Here is a 14,401-nt window from a genome sequence, read left to right on the forward strand (position 1 = left end):
AACCTCAGGTGCCTTGTGATATGGCAACAGCTGATGCTCCGGGCTGTGCCTGGGAGCAACGGGAGCCTCGCTTGTTCTGCCTGAATATAAAGCAAGGAAAGCATGAAGCAGAGGGTGAAAATCTATTTTTTTCCTGGCTGGTGACACCTAAGTGTGCAAACATGCTGTCTTCTCTCAGGGGTGGCTGGAGCTGACACAAATGGATGGCTGTGCACCTTTTGCCTTTCCCCCCCTGCACAGAGGTCCGACCCGAGGCTCTGTTGGTTTTTGTTTGGCTTTTTTTTTGTTTTCTTCTGCGAATTTCTTTCACCAGGGGACTTTTATCAGACGTGTCTGGAGCCACGCAGGAGCTGCTCACCTGCAGAGAAAGAGATGGGGCGGTGTCTGCAAAAGGGCACTTAGAACGTCAAGGGTGACAGGGATTGGCAGGAGAATGGGAGGGGAAGACAAGGAGAGGAGAGTGAGATCGCTCTCGACTTTCATGAGCCCAAAATGAGGCTTGCGACAATGTGTTCCGGAGCACGCGTGGCTCCTGCTGGCGAGCCCCAGAAAGAGGGGGCCATTGACAGCGGCAGGTCCCTGCGGAGGGCTCCGTGGCTGTGCGGGGCCGTGCCGAATGGACACGGGCCCTGCGGGGGCTCTGAGGGCGGGCCCGCTCTGGGACCCCCCCGCGGCGCCTTCCCGCCCTCGGCCGAGCCGCGGCTGAGGCCTGAGGAGGGTCCGCCCGCCCTGCCGAGCCCCCTCAGCGCCTGTGGATCCCCCTCGACCCCCGGGCTCCTCATCCCCGCAGGGCTCCTCAGCGGCCGGCTGTGCCCATCCATCCCTCAGGATCCCGCTAAGTCCAATACGTCCCGCCTGGCATTGCTCAGGCCCCTTGTCCCCTCAACGTCTTGGTCACCCCATCCCTTTAGGTCCTGCTAAATCCTCAGGGCCTGGCTGGCTCCCCCTGTCCCCTCAGGCAGCACTAAATCCACCCTGACCCATCCTCTAAGGATCCCGCCAAATCCCCCCTGCCCGCCCTCTGAGGGTCCTGCTAAATCCTTTCATTCCCTCAGTGCTCTCAGGGTTCTCCCACTCCCTCAGCGCCCAGCTGGGTGATCCCAGCCCTTCTGGACCCCACTAAATCCTCACATCCCTTCAATATTTGCCTGGGTTCCCTGTCCCCTCTGATCCCGTAAAACCACTTGTCCCCTTCAGTGCCTGGGTTGTGTCCCCCCATCCCCTCAGATCCCACTAAATTCCCCCTTCCCCACAGCACCTGACTGGTTCCCCATCCCCTCAGATTCCATTAAATCCCTAATCCCACTTGGGGCCCCAGGACCCATCTCCTTTTGCAAGGGGAAGAGCTCAGGGAATTTTGTCAGGGCTGCCCTGAGACCTTTGGCCAGGCACCATGTTCTACGTCCATTTGCTCATCAACAAGCGGGGGCCGCTGGCCAAAATCTGGCTGGCTGCCCACTGGGAGAAGAAGCTGACCAAGGCACACATCTTTGAGTGCAATTTAGAGACCACTGTCAAAAAAATCCTCTCCCCAAAGGTAGGCTGTGGCATGAGGAGGGATCTCCCACAGTGTCCTGGGGTGGAGGTGTTGGTCTCTTGTAGAGAACTCTGTTACTTCTGTGTAATATTTTAATGTTTTTGCCAAAAATACTAACTCCTGAACAACTTTTGTTTTTAATTTAAATCCTCACAGTTTGCTATAGCTCTGCGAACCTCTGGACACTTACTCCTGGGGGTGGTGCGGATTTACAACAGGAAAGTAAAGTACCTCTTGGCAGACTGCAATGAAGCTCTGACCAAAATGAAGACAGCCTTTCGTCCAGGTATACACAAAATTCAGCATTTTTTCATCTGTGTTCTGTACAGATGCTCTCGTTTTACAAATTAATTTTCTGTTAAATACACATTACTGACCCCAAAGGAAACTGAACATACTAGCATCCACTGCTGGTCCGGCTTAATTTAGTGCCATTTCTGGTCTTTGACTCCCTTAACAGAAGCAGTATCTTAAGTGGGCTTACAAGGAGATGCTTGAGTTCAGCCTCCATTACTAGATAATTAATTTTAATTTCTGATGACACCAACAACATGTCTAACAGTGTCAGTGCCAGACCTGACAGTGTGTTTTGAGCTCTAGCCATGTAGACAGGGAGAAGGGAGCTGAGATGACTGGAGCCTTTTCCAACAGGCTCTGTATTTGTCATACTTAGGCAATAAATGGGAGGCACTGTTGTCTAAAAAAAAGCCTGAGAACACCAGTGTCTACTGCCAGTTTTAATGTGCTTTGTGACCTGGTCTGTTTGCAAAATAGTCAATAATTACTCTGCATTATTCTCAAGGATATGATCACAGAATTATAGAATCACAGAACCATTTAGGCTGGAAAAGCCCTCCAAAACCCAGTCCAACTGTTCACCCAGCACTGCCAAGGCCACCACTAAGCCATGTCCCCAAATACCACATGTCTTTCAAATCCCTCCAGGGATGGTGACTCCAGCATTACCCTGGGCAGCCTGTGCCAGGGCTTGAAAACCCTTTTAGGGAAGAAATTTTCCCTTAATATGCAACTGAAATCTGCCAGCCACAACTGGTGGCTATTTTGCAGATAGATCCTATAGCAACTTGGAGAGCACCACACAGCTCAAGAGCACACAACAGTCACCACTGCTGCAACAGAGACTTTACCTAGATAGAAAGGGGGAGAAAAATCTCAGCAGAAGTGGTAAAATGCTGAAAGAGCCTGTTCAGGGATGCTGTGAAATTTGCATCAACAGAAATAGACAAAAGTGATCTGACTTTGAAATTAACCCTGTTCTGGGTAAAAGGGTGGGTTGGATGACCTTGAGAAATCCCTCTTCATGTGAATTTTTCCAGGATTTCCAAGTAATTGGCAGTCTGAGTACATAATTATTTGATGCTGGAGAACAGTGTTATGGAGACAGAGCAGAGGAAAGGAAAACACAGTGGTTCATTTGCAGTGCTGTGAAAGACTCTGGGCTAGACATCAGCTGGGAGAACCTTCCAGGGACTTAAAGCAGCTGCTCACCAACACAAGTACTTGCATATTTCAGGCCCTGTTGCAGCAGACTCTTTTGTATCTGTCTGTAAAAAATAGATCATCTTAAGGACATGGAAACTGAAATTCCACTTTTGGGTGCCTAAACTTTACCATTCTGTGATTTAGAATGGCAGCAGTCCCTCCTGACAGGTTTATGGGCTTATTATACCTACCTGGGAGAGAAGACTACTTTTATTTTATTGATACTTATTTTGTTATGTTGTCTGTTTATTTCAGGGCTTCTTGACCTTCCAGAAGAGAACTTTGAGGCTGCTTATCAGTCCATTACATTACCTGAAGAATTTCATGATTTTGAAGCACCACTACCAGATGTAAAGTAAATGCTTCCCTAGTATTTATTCATTCTTTTAGAATTTTCAGAAGTAAAAGCTATACACTTGCTGTTATCTGATTGAGACTCAGATTGGGTTGTTTTGATTTAGTAACTGAATTCTCCTAAATTCTGAGTTCTACAGCCACAGGCATTGTGCTTTGGTAGTTTTCCTCAGTCCTCTAAATCAACAGACCTTCACAATGGAATAATGTCTTGAACTTAGACTTCAGGATTTTAAATTGTCTGAGTGAAGGATGCAAACAGCTTTCTGAACCCCAAGAGAAGAGATAAAAATTAGTAATAATCCTGAAAGATGTGGCCAGTAACCACACAGTGTTGCACTGTTCCACTGGGTAGCTTCATTTTGTTTCTGCTCCACTGCTCTCTGGGGCTGGGGTGTTTTATCAGCAATAGTCAGCCTGGCTCCTGAGAAAAAGCCAGCATATTTCTTATGCTTTTTTGACACAAAGCAGCACTAATGTAGAAAACTGATAAAAACCAGGAGGCTAAGTCATGTTTCTGATGGCTCTGATGCCCCAAAGGTCCAGGACAAGAGATTTCCACTGAGGGTTGCTCTGTACCTCCTCATAAATATGGTTTGATGGGATCAGTAAGGGTTTATTATTTTGTAAGTACAGCTGCAATATAATACACTTTATTCAAGTGCCTCAGTGTGCTGACTCTGTAAAGGTGCCTTTTCTACCTGCCCAAGAGTTGTGTAATTTGATTTAAAAGATGTTTCACTAATTAGTTGCCTTCTGACAAGGGTCTGGTAGGTATCAGGGCTTGGGAACAAAATCACAAAAGCCCAAGTTTAGAGGCAAAAGGGAGTGGACAAATGTGGGGGCTTGTGATAAAATGCCAGGATTGAAGGCTGTGTAGAAACAAGTTTTCACATTCCAGCTGAATGCTCAATGTGTTTCAGTTCACTCTATATTTTTATAATATTTTTTTCATCAGGGCCATTGATGTTGCTGAACATTTTACCTTGAATCAGAGCAGAGCTGAAGAAATCACACTTACAGAGGATTATGAAAGCAGTATACTTCTCTGTGATAGAAACTTTGGTGAGAGTAGTTGAGAAAGTGGAAGAATTTCATAAGGGGAAGTGTGTTTTATGTGAGCTCTTTCCATGTGTGAAAAAGCTGTGATTAGAGGTCCATTTGTTTCATGCATTTGCTGATTGGCCTATTATGCTGTTTTAAGATTAAAATTTTGTGTAAGCAATATAATCTGGTGTCAGACACTGAGGACCAAACCAAACATTTCCTGCTTTTATTAAATTAGATAACATTGTTTATTCTTTATTCCATTTGAGGTATGTCTTGCAACCTTTTAAAAATTACTTGAAAAATTAGGAAATTGATACATCTGAATTTACAAAACTCACCCAGATGAGGGATCAGGAATTGTGTGTTCCCTCAGATGAAGAAGCAGAAGCCCTGAGGAGACAGAGCTTCTTTGAGGGCAGTGTCCTGACGAGCAGTAACAGTCTGATGGCCGATCCCAACTCAGCCAGCACCAGCGGAGACAAATCTGTGCTGCACGAAGATGTTTACTGCTTCCAGGATGACCATTTTGGGGATGAGGAGGATGCTGCAGATATGATTGGTAGGGTTTGCCACAGCAAAGAGAATTGGTTCCTTTCCAAATATTTTTATTCTTACAGGAAAACAGTCAAGACAGCAGCAAAGCAATTGTTGTCAAACATAAATTCTGTGTTAGTTGTTGTTTTCATACATATATTTTTACTCCCTGTCACTAAGTCTATGATCACTTAGACACTGCCAAATCAAATTGGTTTAAAGGCTGTATTTCATTATTTTAGAATTAAAGGCATTACATTTATGCTTAATGTTTAACAATTAATTTTGTTTTTGAAGGTGAAATAGTGCAGTGTTTTTATCCTTACTGTTGTAATAACAAAGGCAGCAAAGTAGTTTCTGGATCATTATGGCTTAGAGCATTTATGTAAACCTTACAGATTGATACCTGTTAAAACTATTAAGGCCATATTAGAAAAAAAGAAGGGTGGAAATCTCAAACTTGGGACTAATCCCCTCCTTTGTGTGCTGCTGCAGACAGCCACACCACTGCCAGCCATCTGCAGAAGCTGAGCTTGCTTTCTTTGCAGAGTATTAACCTTGACTAACATTGGGCTGTATCAGACTATTTCATGACTACTAAGGCTTAGAATGATTAAAACTATGTGCTTTGTATTTAAGAAATCTTGTTGAGAGATGAGCAAAATGTCCTAGATAAAGACATTCTTGATGTGGAGGAAGCACGTCCTTTGTCACAAGATCTGCCAGAGAACAGCACAGCCAGTGAGTTTGCAGTGTCTGCTCCATCTCACATAAACCCTCTGTTCCTGTGTTAATGCCTAATGTCACTCACATTCAGCTTTTTGTAGTATCCTTGTGCCTTTTTCCTTTCTTCATTTATTTTGCTTTTTTTTTTTCCCTAAACTGCTTCATCCACCATTTTAGGATAATTTTATTTGATTTAGGGATTCCAAATTTGTAACTTAGAAACACCTTGCTTAGAAACACCTTCATGTGACATCCTGTTGGATATGCTGTTGGTCCACCCTGCTGCTCACAGCATGATGTCCCTTTTGAGGGGGAAAGAAACCCAAATAAGGCTGTCCTGTAACAGTGAACTTTCCTAGTGAGAGCTTAAGAGGTCTTTTCCAACAGAAACAATTCTGTGCTTCTATTTCTGGCTTCATATTTCTGCAACAAATGACACTTAAGTAGCTCATAAAGGTGCTGTTAATCTTCTTTTGGTTTGATGTTGATGAAAGAAATTAAGCTTTGATAACTATTTCTGAGAAATTTTTGCTATCTTAAATCCTTACTCCCCTATCAGAGTGTTAGTTTAAAACAGAGAATTCTGGAACAACTTTAAAGGGATAAAGTGGCTCTTGCCTCTCCTTGCTCTATTGCTGGTGCTGCTTGCTCCTTTTCTGTTGACAGAGATGTCTCCACTGCCATGCACTTGCCTGAAACTGGAAACAGATAGGGATTGCAACTAAACACCTTTGCCCTGAACACTTTCTGTTGTGTGGGGTTTCTCCAGATCTGTCTCTGCTCTGGCCTGGTCATTCTGGGATCAGTGAAGGGAAGTGTAGAGTATTGAGACTATGAGAAGGAACTGGTGAACATAAGTGAGATTATAAACAAAACTACAGTTTCCTATTTCTCGCTGGTTTTGTCCGGTAGCATTCTCTGCCATGTGATTGAGAAATTAATCCATATTATAATTTTTCTTTTTTTTTAATTTGGGTTATTTGCTGGGTTTTCTTGCAGTTGAGTCCAACTGTGCAGACACCATTGTTAAGGATGGAAATCAAACAATGAGTGACACAATCCTTTTGTTCCAGGAAGAAGGATTTGTGCTTGAGCCAGTTGATGATACAGGTCAGAAGTTGATCTGTTTCTGATAAATGTTTGCATTAACTGGATTTGGTTTGCTTCTTAGTAGTGAAAATATTTGCAATATAGATTATTCCCACTTTAGATTTCATCTGCTCCTACTGTCAGTAGTTCCTTTTTACAGTAAATATTATACAAACCCAGTGTCAGGTTATTTATCTCAGCTGCCCAAATTTGTGCTTGCAGTTTCTTCCATGTACCAAGTCAAGTTTTGTTGCTCTTCAGCTCTGGTAGCATTGCAAGCTTGGCCTTGGGGGTGGTACTGAAGATTCACCTGAAAAACTGTAATTGCCAGTCACACATCAATGACTTTTATATTTAAAATCACAATTCTAAAGCTTTCAAGCCTTTGGAAAACATTGGTTTGTGAACTTTTAACAGGATTCAAGGTGAAAAGTATTACATTTCCTCTGCAGAGGAAATCTAAATGTCCCCTATCACATAGGTGGTTGTTTATGAATAAGCAAGCTCATGTTGACAGCAATATTTACAATATTGGAATTTTCTGGCCTGCCCAAATAATATCCAGGAAGTTATGACTATATAAGTAATCGTTGCCTTTCTTTTGTGTTTACATCTTGATTAAATTGCTAAAGGATTAAACTGACAAATACAGATATTAATTATGAGGTAATGAAACCTCTTGAGTGCATCAGCAGTTCCTGGAGCATTTAACTTCCTGATGGATTAAAGACAGCTTATTCAGTCTTGTTGCTCTATTGTGTCTTTTCATTATGTTGTCCTGTACCCAGCTCTTTATTAAAAGAGTCATTTATCTTCCAAAATTAAACATAAGGGAATTTCCAATAAAAGAGTACAAAGAGTGAAAGCTTCACAGAAACTTTTGAAGGAATGGCCTGTGCACTTGTACTTTGATTTCCAAGTCTAGGCAGTGTTCAGAAGGTTGGCAGCCAGGTTGATTCACGGGGCTTTTTTTGTGTGCTTAATGCCCTAGGAATAGACCTTAAGACTTGTTATTAATACTTGCTTTATGTAGGTGCCACCCAGAGGAAGAAAAAACAAAGAAAGAGGAAGCTGCTGGTGGATGTGGAGAAGAACCTGAGCTGCCAAACCATTTACAAGCAGCTCTCCAACTCCACTGACCTCCTGGCCACGCTGGACCTCGCTCCCCCTACCAAGAAAACGATGATGTGGAAGGAGTGGGGAGGTGTGGATAAACTCCTGTCCCATTCTTCACAGCCTATGATTCATGATCAGCTGCAAAAGGTAAACATCAGTTCCTTGTGGGGTCTGTGCCACTGTGCAGAATCCAGGATTGTTGCAGAGCTGGGATCTGACTGGGAGAGTTTTGCAGACTCTGATCTGAAGTTGGAGCTGGCTGCAGGTGTGCCCTGAGCATTGCTGTGCAGTACAGGTCAGCAGACACCTGATGGTTTGCACACTCACCACTGTTTCATCATCTGTGGGGTCACAGCCTTAACCTTCTGCACTCCAACAAGTGAAAAACTACAAAAGGAACGTGAGAGCTGATGTTTCATTTCACACACTGGTGCCTGACTGAACTTGTACTGAGACACAACTTTTTACTTTTCTGTCTATTTCTTTTATGTTTTCTCCTTTGTTGTGTTTTTCCTGGTTTATTTCCTCTTTGTAATCAATTTGAGATATTTTTTGTTTATATTTATTTAAAGGTACATCAGACATTAGTAGTAGAATATTGCTGATGGATTTGGAAGGGTTCACTGCAGCAGTGCAGCTTCACCACTTAGAGTCCAGCTGCAGAATTACAACTTGCTCTTTAAGAAGATGAAAACTGCAGATGTTTCTTTCTTTCATCCTTCCCTACTGGCTGGCTTCAAGAAAAATTATTCAAGCTGCTCCTAAGATGGTTTTTTTTTTTTTTTCATGGAATTCATGTCAGAGCTGCAGAAAGCTATTGCTTAAAAACAAACAAAAAAAAATTGCAGATTTTCAGAGTGACCTAATTCAAATACTGAAATTCTGGGTTGCAGTCATTAACATACAGCTCATATTCATATTTTGTGTTGATGTTTGTAAATAATCTGACATGATATTCTGAAAGCAAACAAAAAATAATTATTTTCAGTTCTTTGAAAAATGCTTCAAGACTGACAGATTTAAGATGAGAGCAAATGGAATACGGAGGATGTCTGAAATGAAAGAAATGAGAAAAGAGCAAGACACTACAGGTAATATTTTAATTCTGTTGTGCAGAATTAGGTGTTAGAGAGTATTTTCTATTCTACATAATGTTTGAGAGACACAAGAGGTGTTGTTGTGCAGTATTACACAAATTACTACTTTGCTGTTCTTTTGTTTCTTAGAAATTAAATGAAATCCAAGTTTTTTCTTCCTTGTGGCATAAGAAGATATTTTTTGTTTCATCTTTGGTTTCTCTAATTATCTCTGAAACTACAGCTTTGGGTAATGTTGCTTGGGGGGTTTTTTCCAATATAATTGAAAAAAAATAGCTTCCCACTTATCCTAAGCTTAATCAAACTTCTCTCCAAAATTCCAAATTAATGTAAAAAGTTCTACTTGTATCTGGAAGATGTGTTTGGTTAATATCAGGCAAGAAGAAGTGTTCCATTTTAGATCTTCTGAGAAGGATGTATCCACTTTCATTCCTTTGCTCTGCTGGGAACCTAACCTGTCTCAAAAATTAATTAACAAACCCACCTCCTGTGAGTCCATAAAGGTCAACTTTCAGAAAAGGAAAACCTGCCTTAGAAGGTTCTTCTTCCATGATTCTGTTGGGAATGATGTTTCTTCAATATTTGCTTATTCTGGCTCTTCCTCTCAAAGACTGTGAACTTCTGTGTGATTTTTGGTTTTCAGTGGGTTTTTTTTTAAGGATGGTGATTCACAGTAATTTCCTCTTCAACCTTGGTTTTCTATTAATACAGAGATACTGCCAGTAGAAGAGCCAAGTTACCTGCAGGAGCCAGCTCATTCCGAGACTGGGAGAAAAATTAGAAATGATTCCTTTATGTTGACATCACAGAATGACAGAAATGAAACCAATGAGAACTGTGGTGAAATTATAGTGAGCAGTTTTCCTCAGTTTTAGAGACCTAAGTGTGCCTATTGGTTCCACTTTTTGCTAAGTTTCCATTTAAAACACGTTAAGAAATTACTAATGTTTGGAGAGGATGCTAAAAACAGTCAAGAGAGCATTAAGTACCTTGTGTGATGAAAGTTTCTTTATAATTTGGTGAACTCCCACAATGAATGAATGATTAATTAAAATGTTTATTAATCAGCATAGATTACAGTTTAATCACTAAGTATACATGAGAGCTTAATATTGAATATGAAATAGTGTACTGAAGAGACAAATATAATCTTTATAAAGCAGAAAATTTACATTTTGGGTGTCATATTAAGGAAATACTTAAGAAATATCTCTTCCATCTTCACTTCTGCTAAAGGGCATTCTTTAGAGAATATGAGGGTCATTAATGTTGAAAAGTGATGAAATTGGAGCTAATGGCAGCAGAAAATGTGTGCTCCATGCCTGAACTCTGCCCATAGGTTTAGTTTCATCTGTAGATAAATCCTACAGCAAGGTCCTTCCCTGTATCAGGGAAGACATGGTAGAAATAGCAGCTTATTAACTTATTTTGAAAAACTTCATTACAATAAATTCTTTGAGAAGAGCTGTGTAAAGAGAACTGCACTGTGTGCATAAATGGCCAGGCCTAGCGATTGTCTTCTTCATGTTCACAGGAGGATGGAGCAGCTTTCTCCGAGAGCTCAAAAAATTCCCTGGGCCAGGAGGTTGAAGCACAGCAGGTGGAGGTGCCAGAGGTGTGTGTCCTAAGCTGATGGCCCTGGCTTGTTTCAGGAGATAACCCTGTTTCTCAAAAAAAAAAAAAAAAAAAAATAGCATCATGAACTTACAGGGAGTTTTGCTTCCTGTGAGCAGGAAATAATTTCAGCCTTGCTGGGTCTGAGGATGTTCAGGTACTCTGAAACCAGGGCAGGCAGCTGCAGGCTTCAGAGGTTAAACCCAAAATCCCAAGCCAAATATTTGAATATCTCTTATATCTCTTTAAGCCCCAGTCAGTACAAATCGTGTCAGAATCCCAGTCCCACAGAGCAGTACCTGGCTGTGGAGCTGCCTCACTGGGACCTTGTCCATGTTGCACCTGAGCTATCTCTGAGCACAAAGCACACAGGTCCCATTCTTTCCTTTGTTTCACACAGCCTTGTGTGAGCACAGAGGTGTCAGAGGCTCCAGATTCCCTGAGTTTGGCCATCCAGATATGCAGCTCCATCTGGATTTTTAGCCAGCCTGGAACTCTTGTCCTTTTTCTCATGGTGTGTGACTTTTCACAAACCCTTACCAACTTTCTGTTTACTTCCTCTCAAGGAGCAAACAACGACCGGGAAAGACAATGAAGAAATAAGATGGGGCAAGAGAACTCTTCGGTTACAAAAAACTTTACAGGTACCAGTACTGGATTTTGTTATTAGATACCAAAAGCTGGTGTTGATTTCAGCTGGACCATGTTAGAAAAGCTCTTCCTTCTACTGTCCATTGTGTCTCCCCTTCTCACGTGCAGCATGCACTTTTTTTGGTATTTCTGTGGAAAATCAGGATTCTAGGTCTTGATGTGTGGTGTTCCTTTGCACAGCTGCTGGAATTACTAGAATTTTCTGAAGGCTCTTTTTTTGTAATGTATTTCAAAAGTCTGTGCAAATAGTAAATAAATATTTACACCTAGGTACAGCCTTTAAAAAACAAGAGATAACTGAGCCCAAAGAACTGCTCAATTGTACTTATCGTTATCAATCAGAAAGCATGATGGAAGCACTCCACTAGTGTAATGGAATTCTGTGGAATTGTAGGTTTTAGTAACACACATAAGTACCAACCCTATTATGGCATTAAAATGTGAAGAATCACTTCTTTAAACACAGATGGAAGATAGCCAGAGAGGTTGTGGGCTCCCCATCTCTGGAAGTATTCATGGCCAGGTTAAATGGGGCTTGGAACAACCTTGTCTAGTGGGAGGTATCCAGGGTGGGGGAGTGAGATGGTGTTTAAGGTCCCTTCCAACCCAAACCAGTGTGTGCTTCCATGATTCTATGGAGATGGGATCCTATGTGAGGCATTCAGGCAGAGATATTCCCTCTGTGCAGTGCTCTCTGTTGGGACTCCATGGGCTCCCGTTTTACAGGTGGAGAAGCTGACCTGACTGATTTCTCATTTCCCTCACACAGCTACTGAAGAGATCGGGCGTGTGTTCCTTCAGTTTCCGGGAACTCTGCCAGAGAAACACCCGGAAAGAAGCTGCAGCCACATTTTACATCTTTCTGGTGCTGAAGAAGCAGCAGGTCCTCGAGCTGCGGCAGCCCAAGCCCTTTGCTGACCTCACAGCCACTGCTGGGCCCATGTTTGACAAGATCAGATAAACTGATCAAAATACAGCTTGGGTTGCATTTTCCAGCAAATAGTTTTCCTGGAAAAAGGATGGAATGTCTTGTCAAGCTGTGGGAGATGAGCAGAGCTCCCTGTCCTCTGTACCACCCAGTCATGGCTGGTGCAGGGGTCCTGCCCCAGGTGATCACTACAGGGCTTATTATTAATATTTATAGTTACATGATGAGTTTTATGATAGTTATACAATATGTTAATAAAATATCACTAAAATATATATTCTACATAAGAGATTTACATTGTGGAGGATTTTATAAAAGTCCTCAAAGGAATTTTATAAAAATCCTCAAAGGAATTTTATAAAAGTCCTTCAAAACCTTTCTCAAAGACTACCTTTGGAGCTTAAATTATTTTTGACAAGGCTCTAATACCATCAGTAAGAGTTATCTGTTTACTCTCTGTAGCAAAAAAATTTAGATTATTTAAAATTTTTCCTGTCAATGAATGTTCACTTTTTCATATTTTAAGATCTAGCAGGGTACTGTCTCCAGTGTTGTTTTTGTGTCTTCAGGCAGACAGAGATTACACTGGCCCTAGAAGAGTCCAGAAGCTGCAGCAAGAAATTCTATTTCTTAGAAATCCTGCATTTTCAGATTTCACAGAGCTTTTTAACTTATTAACACATTTATTCATATGTAGATCTATTTAAAAATGGACGTTAACTGAAATATTATTAATTCTTTGCATTTTTATCTAATGTAGGATAAATTTTATCCCTTTTACTGTTATTTTCTGAAGCTCTTGGTTTCCAGCTGCCTCCCACCTGGAGGAGGAATGGTTGTGCCCCACTCAGCTGCTTTGGTGCTGTGGGGACATCACTGTTCCTTCGTGTGGAATCAATAAAAATCAGAAAATGTTTCCTTTGCTTGTTGTTATTTCTTCTGAAGGATCAAATCCTATGGGTTCATCTCAGTGAGGGACTTGGTGATTTTACTTTAAATGGGAAAGGATGGGTGCTCTTGTCACCCAACTTCCAGTGGCACTGTTTGTCTGTGCCCACTAATGTGTGTGGTTCCTGTCCCACAGGGTTTGGGGTGGTTTGGTTTTCAGGGTCTGTTTAAGGAGTAAAAAGGCTTTAAAAGAGGTGAAGCCCCAGTGTGGGGCATGGGGTGGCCATTGGCTGTGGGGGTGTTCCAGCTGAGTGTCCTTTCTGGACAGGAATATTTCATTAAATAAGTATTGGGCCTGTGCTGCTGTTCTCTGAGGGGTCCATTTTCTGGATGTAAGGAAGGGAAAAGCATCCCTGTATGGTAAAATCCTCTCTGTTTTCTGCAAAAGAAACGCTATTTTTGGGTGGGAATTAGGAGCAAGGCTCAGGCCAAGGCTGGAACCAAGGGCAGCTCATCTTTTCCTTATGGCAGGCCTCGCACTTCCAGAGCCAGGTGCTGACCTGGGAAAAGGGTTTGGGTTTGGTGAAAACCTCTCCCTCTTTCCCTGCAGCAGGCCCAATCTCCCTGGAGTGGTGCTCCCACTCTTCAGGTCAGAGTATCCTGGGAGACCAAGCACTGCAGACTGCAGAGGGAAGGAGAAACCATTTTTCTTTCCCAAAAGCCATCAGGAATGACTCTGCATCTCACAGCAGAGCTGCTGCCTGTGCCACATGGTCAGAGCTGCTCCAGTGGCAGCAGCTGTGATAACTCATTAATTTTCCTTTCAAGGAGAGAGGCTGTGCGTTGGATTCACCGGGAAAGAAGGAAACAAAAGGCAGCTGGAGGCGGGCAGGAATAAATGGGAGGCAGGGGATATATATACACACTGAAAACAGTCTGTGTGCTGGGATAAATAAGATACAAATCATGCAGGAAATAGTGCTGGAAGAAAGACTGACATGTATTTACCAAACAGGTTTGTCAAAACTCTGGAATAACCATGGGGGCGTGACAAAGGGAGCTGGGAATGTCTGGGAAGCACAATGGGCCCGGGGTCCAGACCCAAACTGGGCACAGGTTCTACTCTGGCTGTGAATATTTCCCGCATTAACATTTCCCTCCATAAATGCGTATGTGGATCTACCCAGGCTGGATGTCTATAGCACAGGCACATGTGCATCTCTGACGCTCCTGGTCCCCACGGGGGTGTCCGCAGCCGACCCTGGGCGCTCCTGGCCGCGGGCACGGAGCTGCCCAGGAGCCGGTGCCCTGCTG

The 14,401-nt window shown here is 42.5% G+C and overlaps 1 protein-coding gene across 1 annotated transcript; it reads left to right on the forward strand.

Moving 5' to 3' along the window:
• The first annotated feature begins 1,378 nt into the window (after positions 1–1,378).
• On the forward strand, positions 1,379–13,115 carry RAD21L1 (RAD21 cohesin complex component like 1). Its single transcript, XM_054644550.2, has 13 exons — positions 1,379–1,537; positions 1,694–1,823; positions 3,296–3,395; positions 4,353–4,459; positions 4,818–5,003; positions 5,618–5,719; positions 6,704–6,814; positions 7,827–8,056; positions 8,898–9,000; positions 9,718–9,857; positions 10,541–10,621; positions 11,187–11,264; positions 12,041–13,115. The coding sequence occupies exons 1-13, from the start codon at positions 1,394–1,396 to the stop codon at positions 12,230–12,232; spliced, it is 1,704 nt and encodes a 567-aa protein (XP_054500525.2). The 5' UTR covers positions 1,379–1,393; the 3' UTR covers positions 12,233–13,115.
• The last annotated feature ends 1,286 nt before the right edge of the window (positions 13,116–14,401 follow it).

This window comes from Agelaius phoeniceus, chromosome 17 (genome assembly GCF_051311805.1).
Source record: "Agelaius phoeniceus isolate bAgePho1 chromosome 17, bAgePho1.hap1, whole genome shotgun sequence".
Classification (NCBI taxonomy): domain Eukaryota; kingdom Metazoa; phylum Chordata; class Aves; order Passeriformes; family Icteridae; genus Agelaius; species Agelaius phoeniceus.

Bases quoted from the DNA above. Each gene is read 5' to 3' on its own strand.
- RAD21L1 (XM_054644550.2), top strand. From the start codon at position 1,394: ATGTTCTACGTCCATTTGCTCATCAACAAGCGGGGGCCGCTGGCCAAA. The intron at 4,460-4,817 runs GTGAGAGTAGTT...GTGTTCCCTCAG, and splicing joins TCTCTGTGATAGAAACTTTG to ATGAAGAAGCAGAAGCCCTG. The intron at 10,622-11,186 runs GTGTGTGTCCTA...CTTCCTCTCAAG, and splicing joins AGCAGGTGGAGGTGCCAGAG to GAGCAAACAACGACCGGGAA.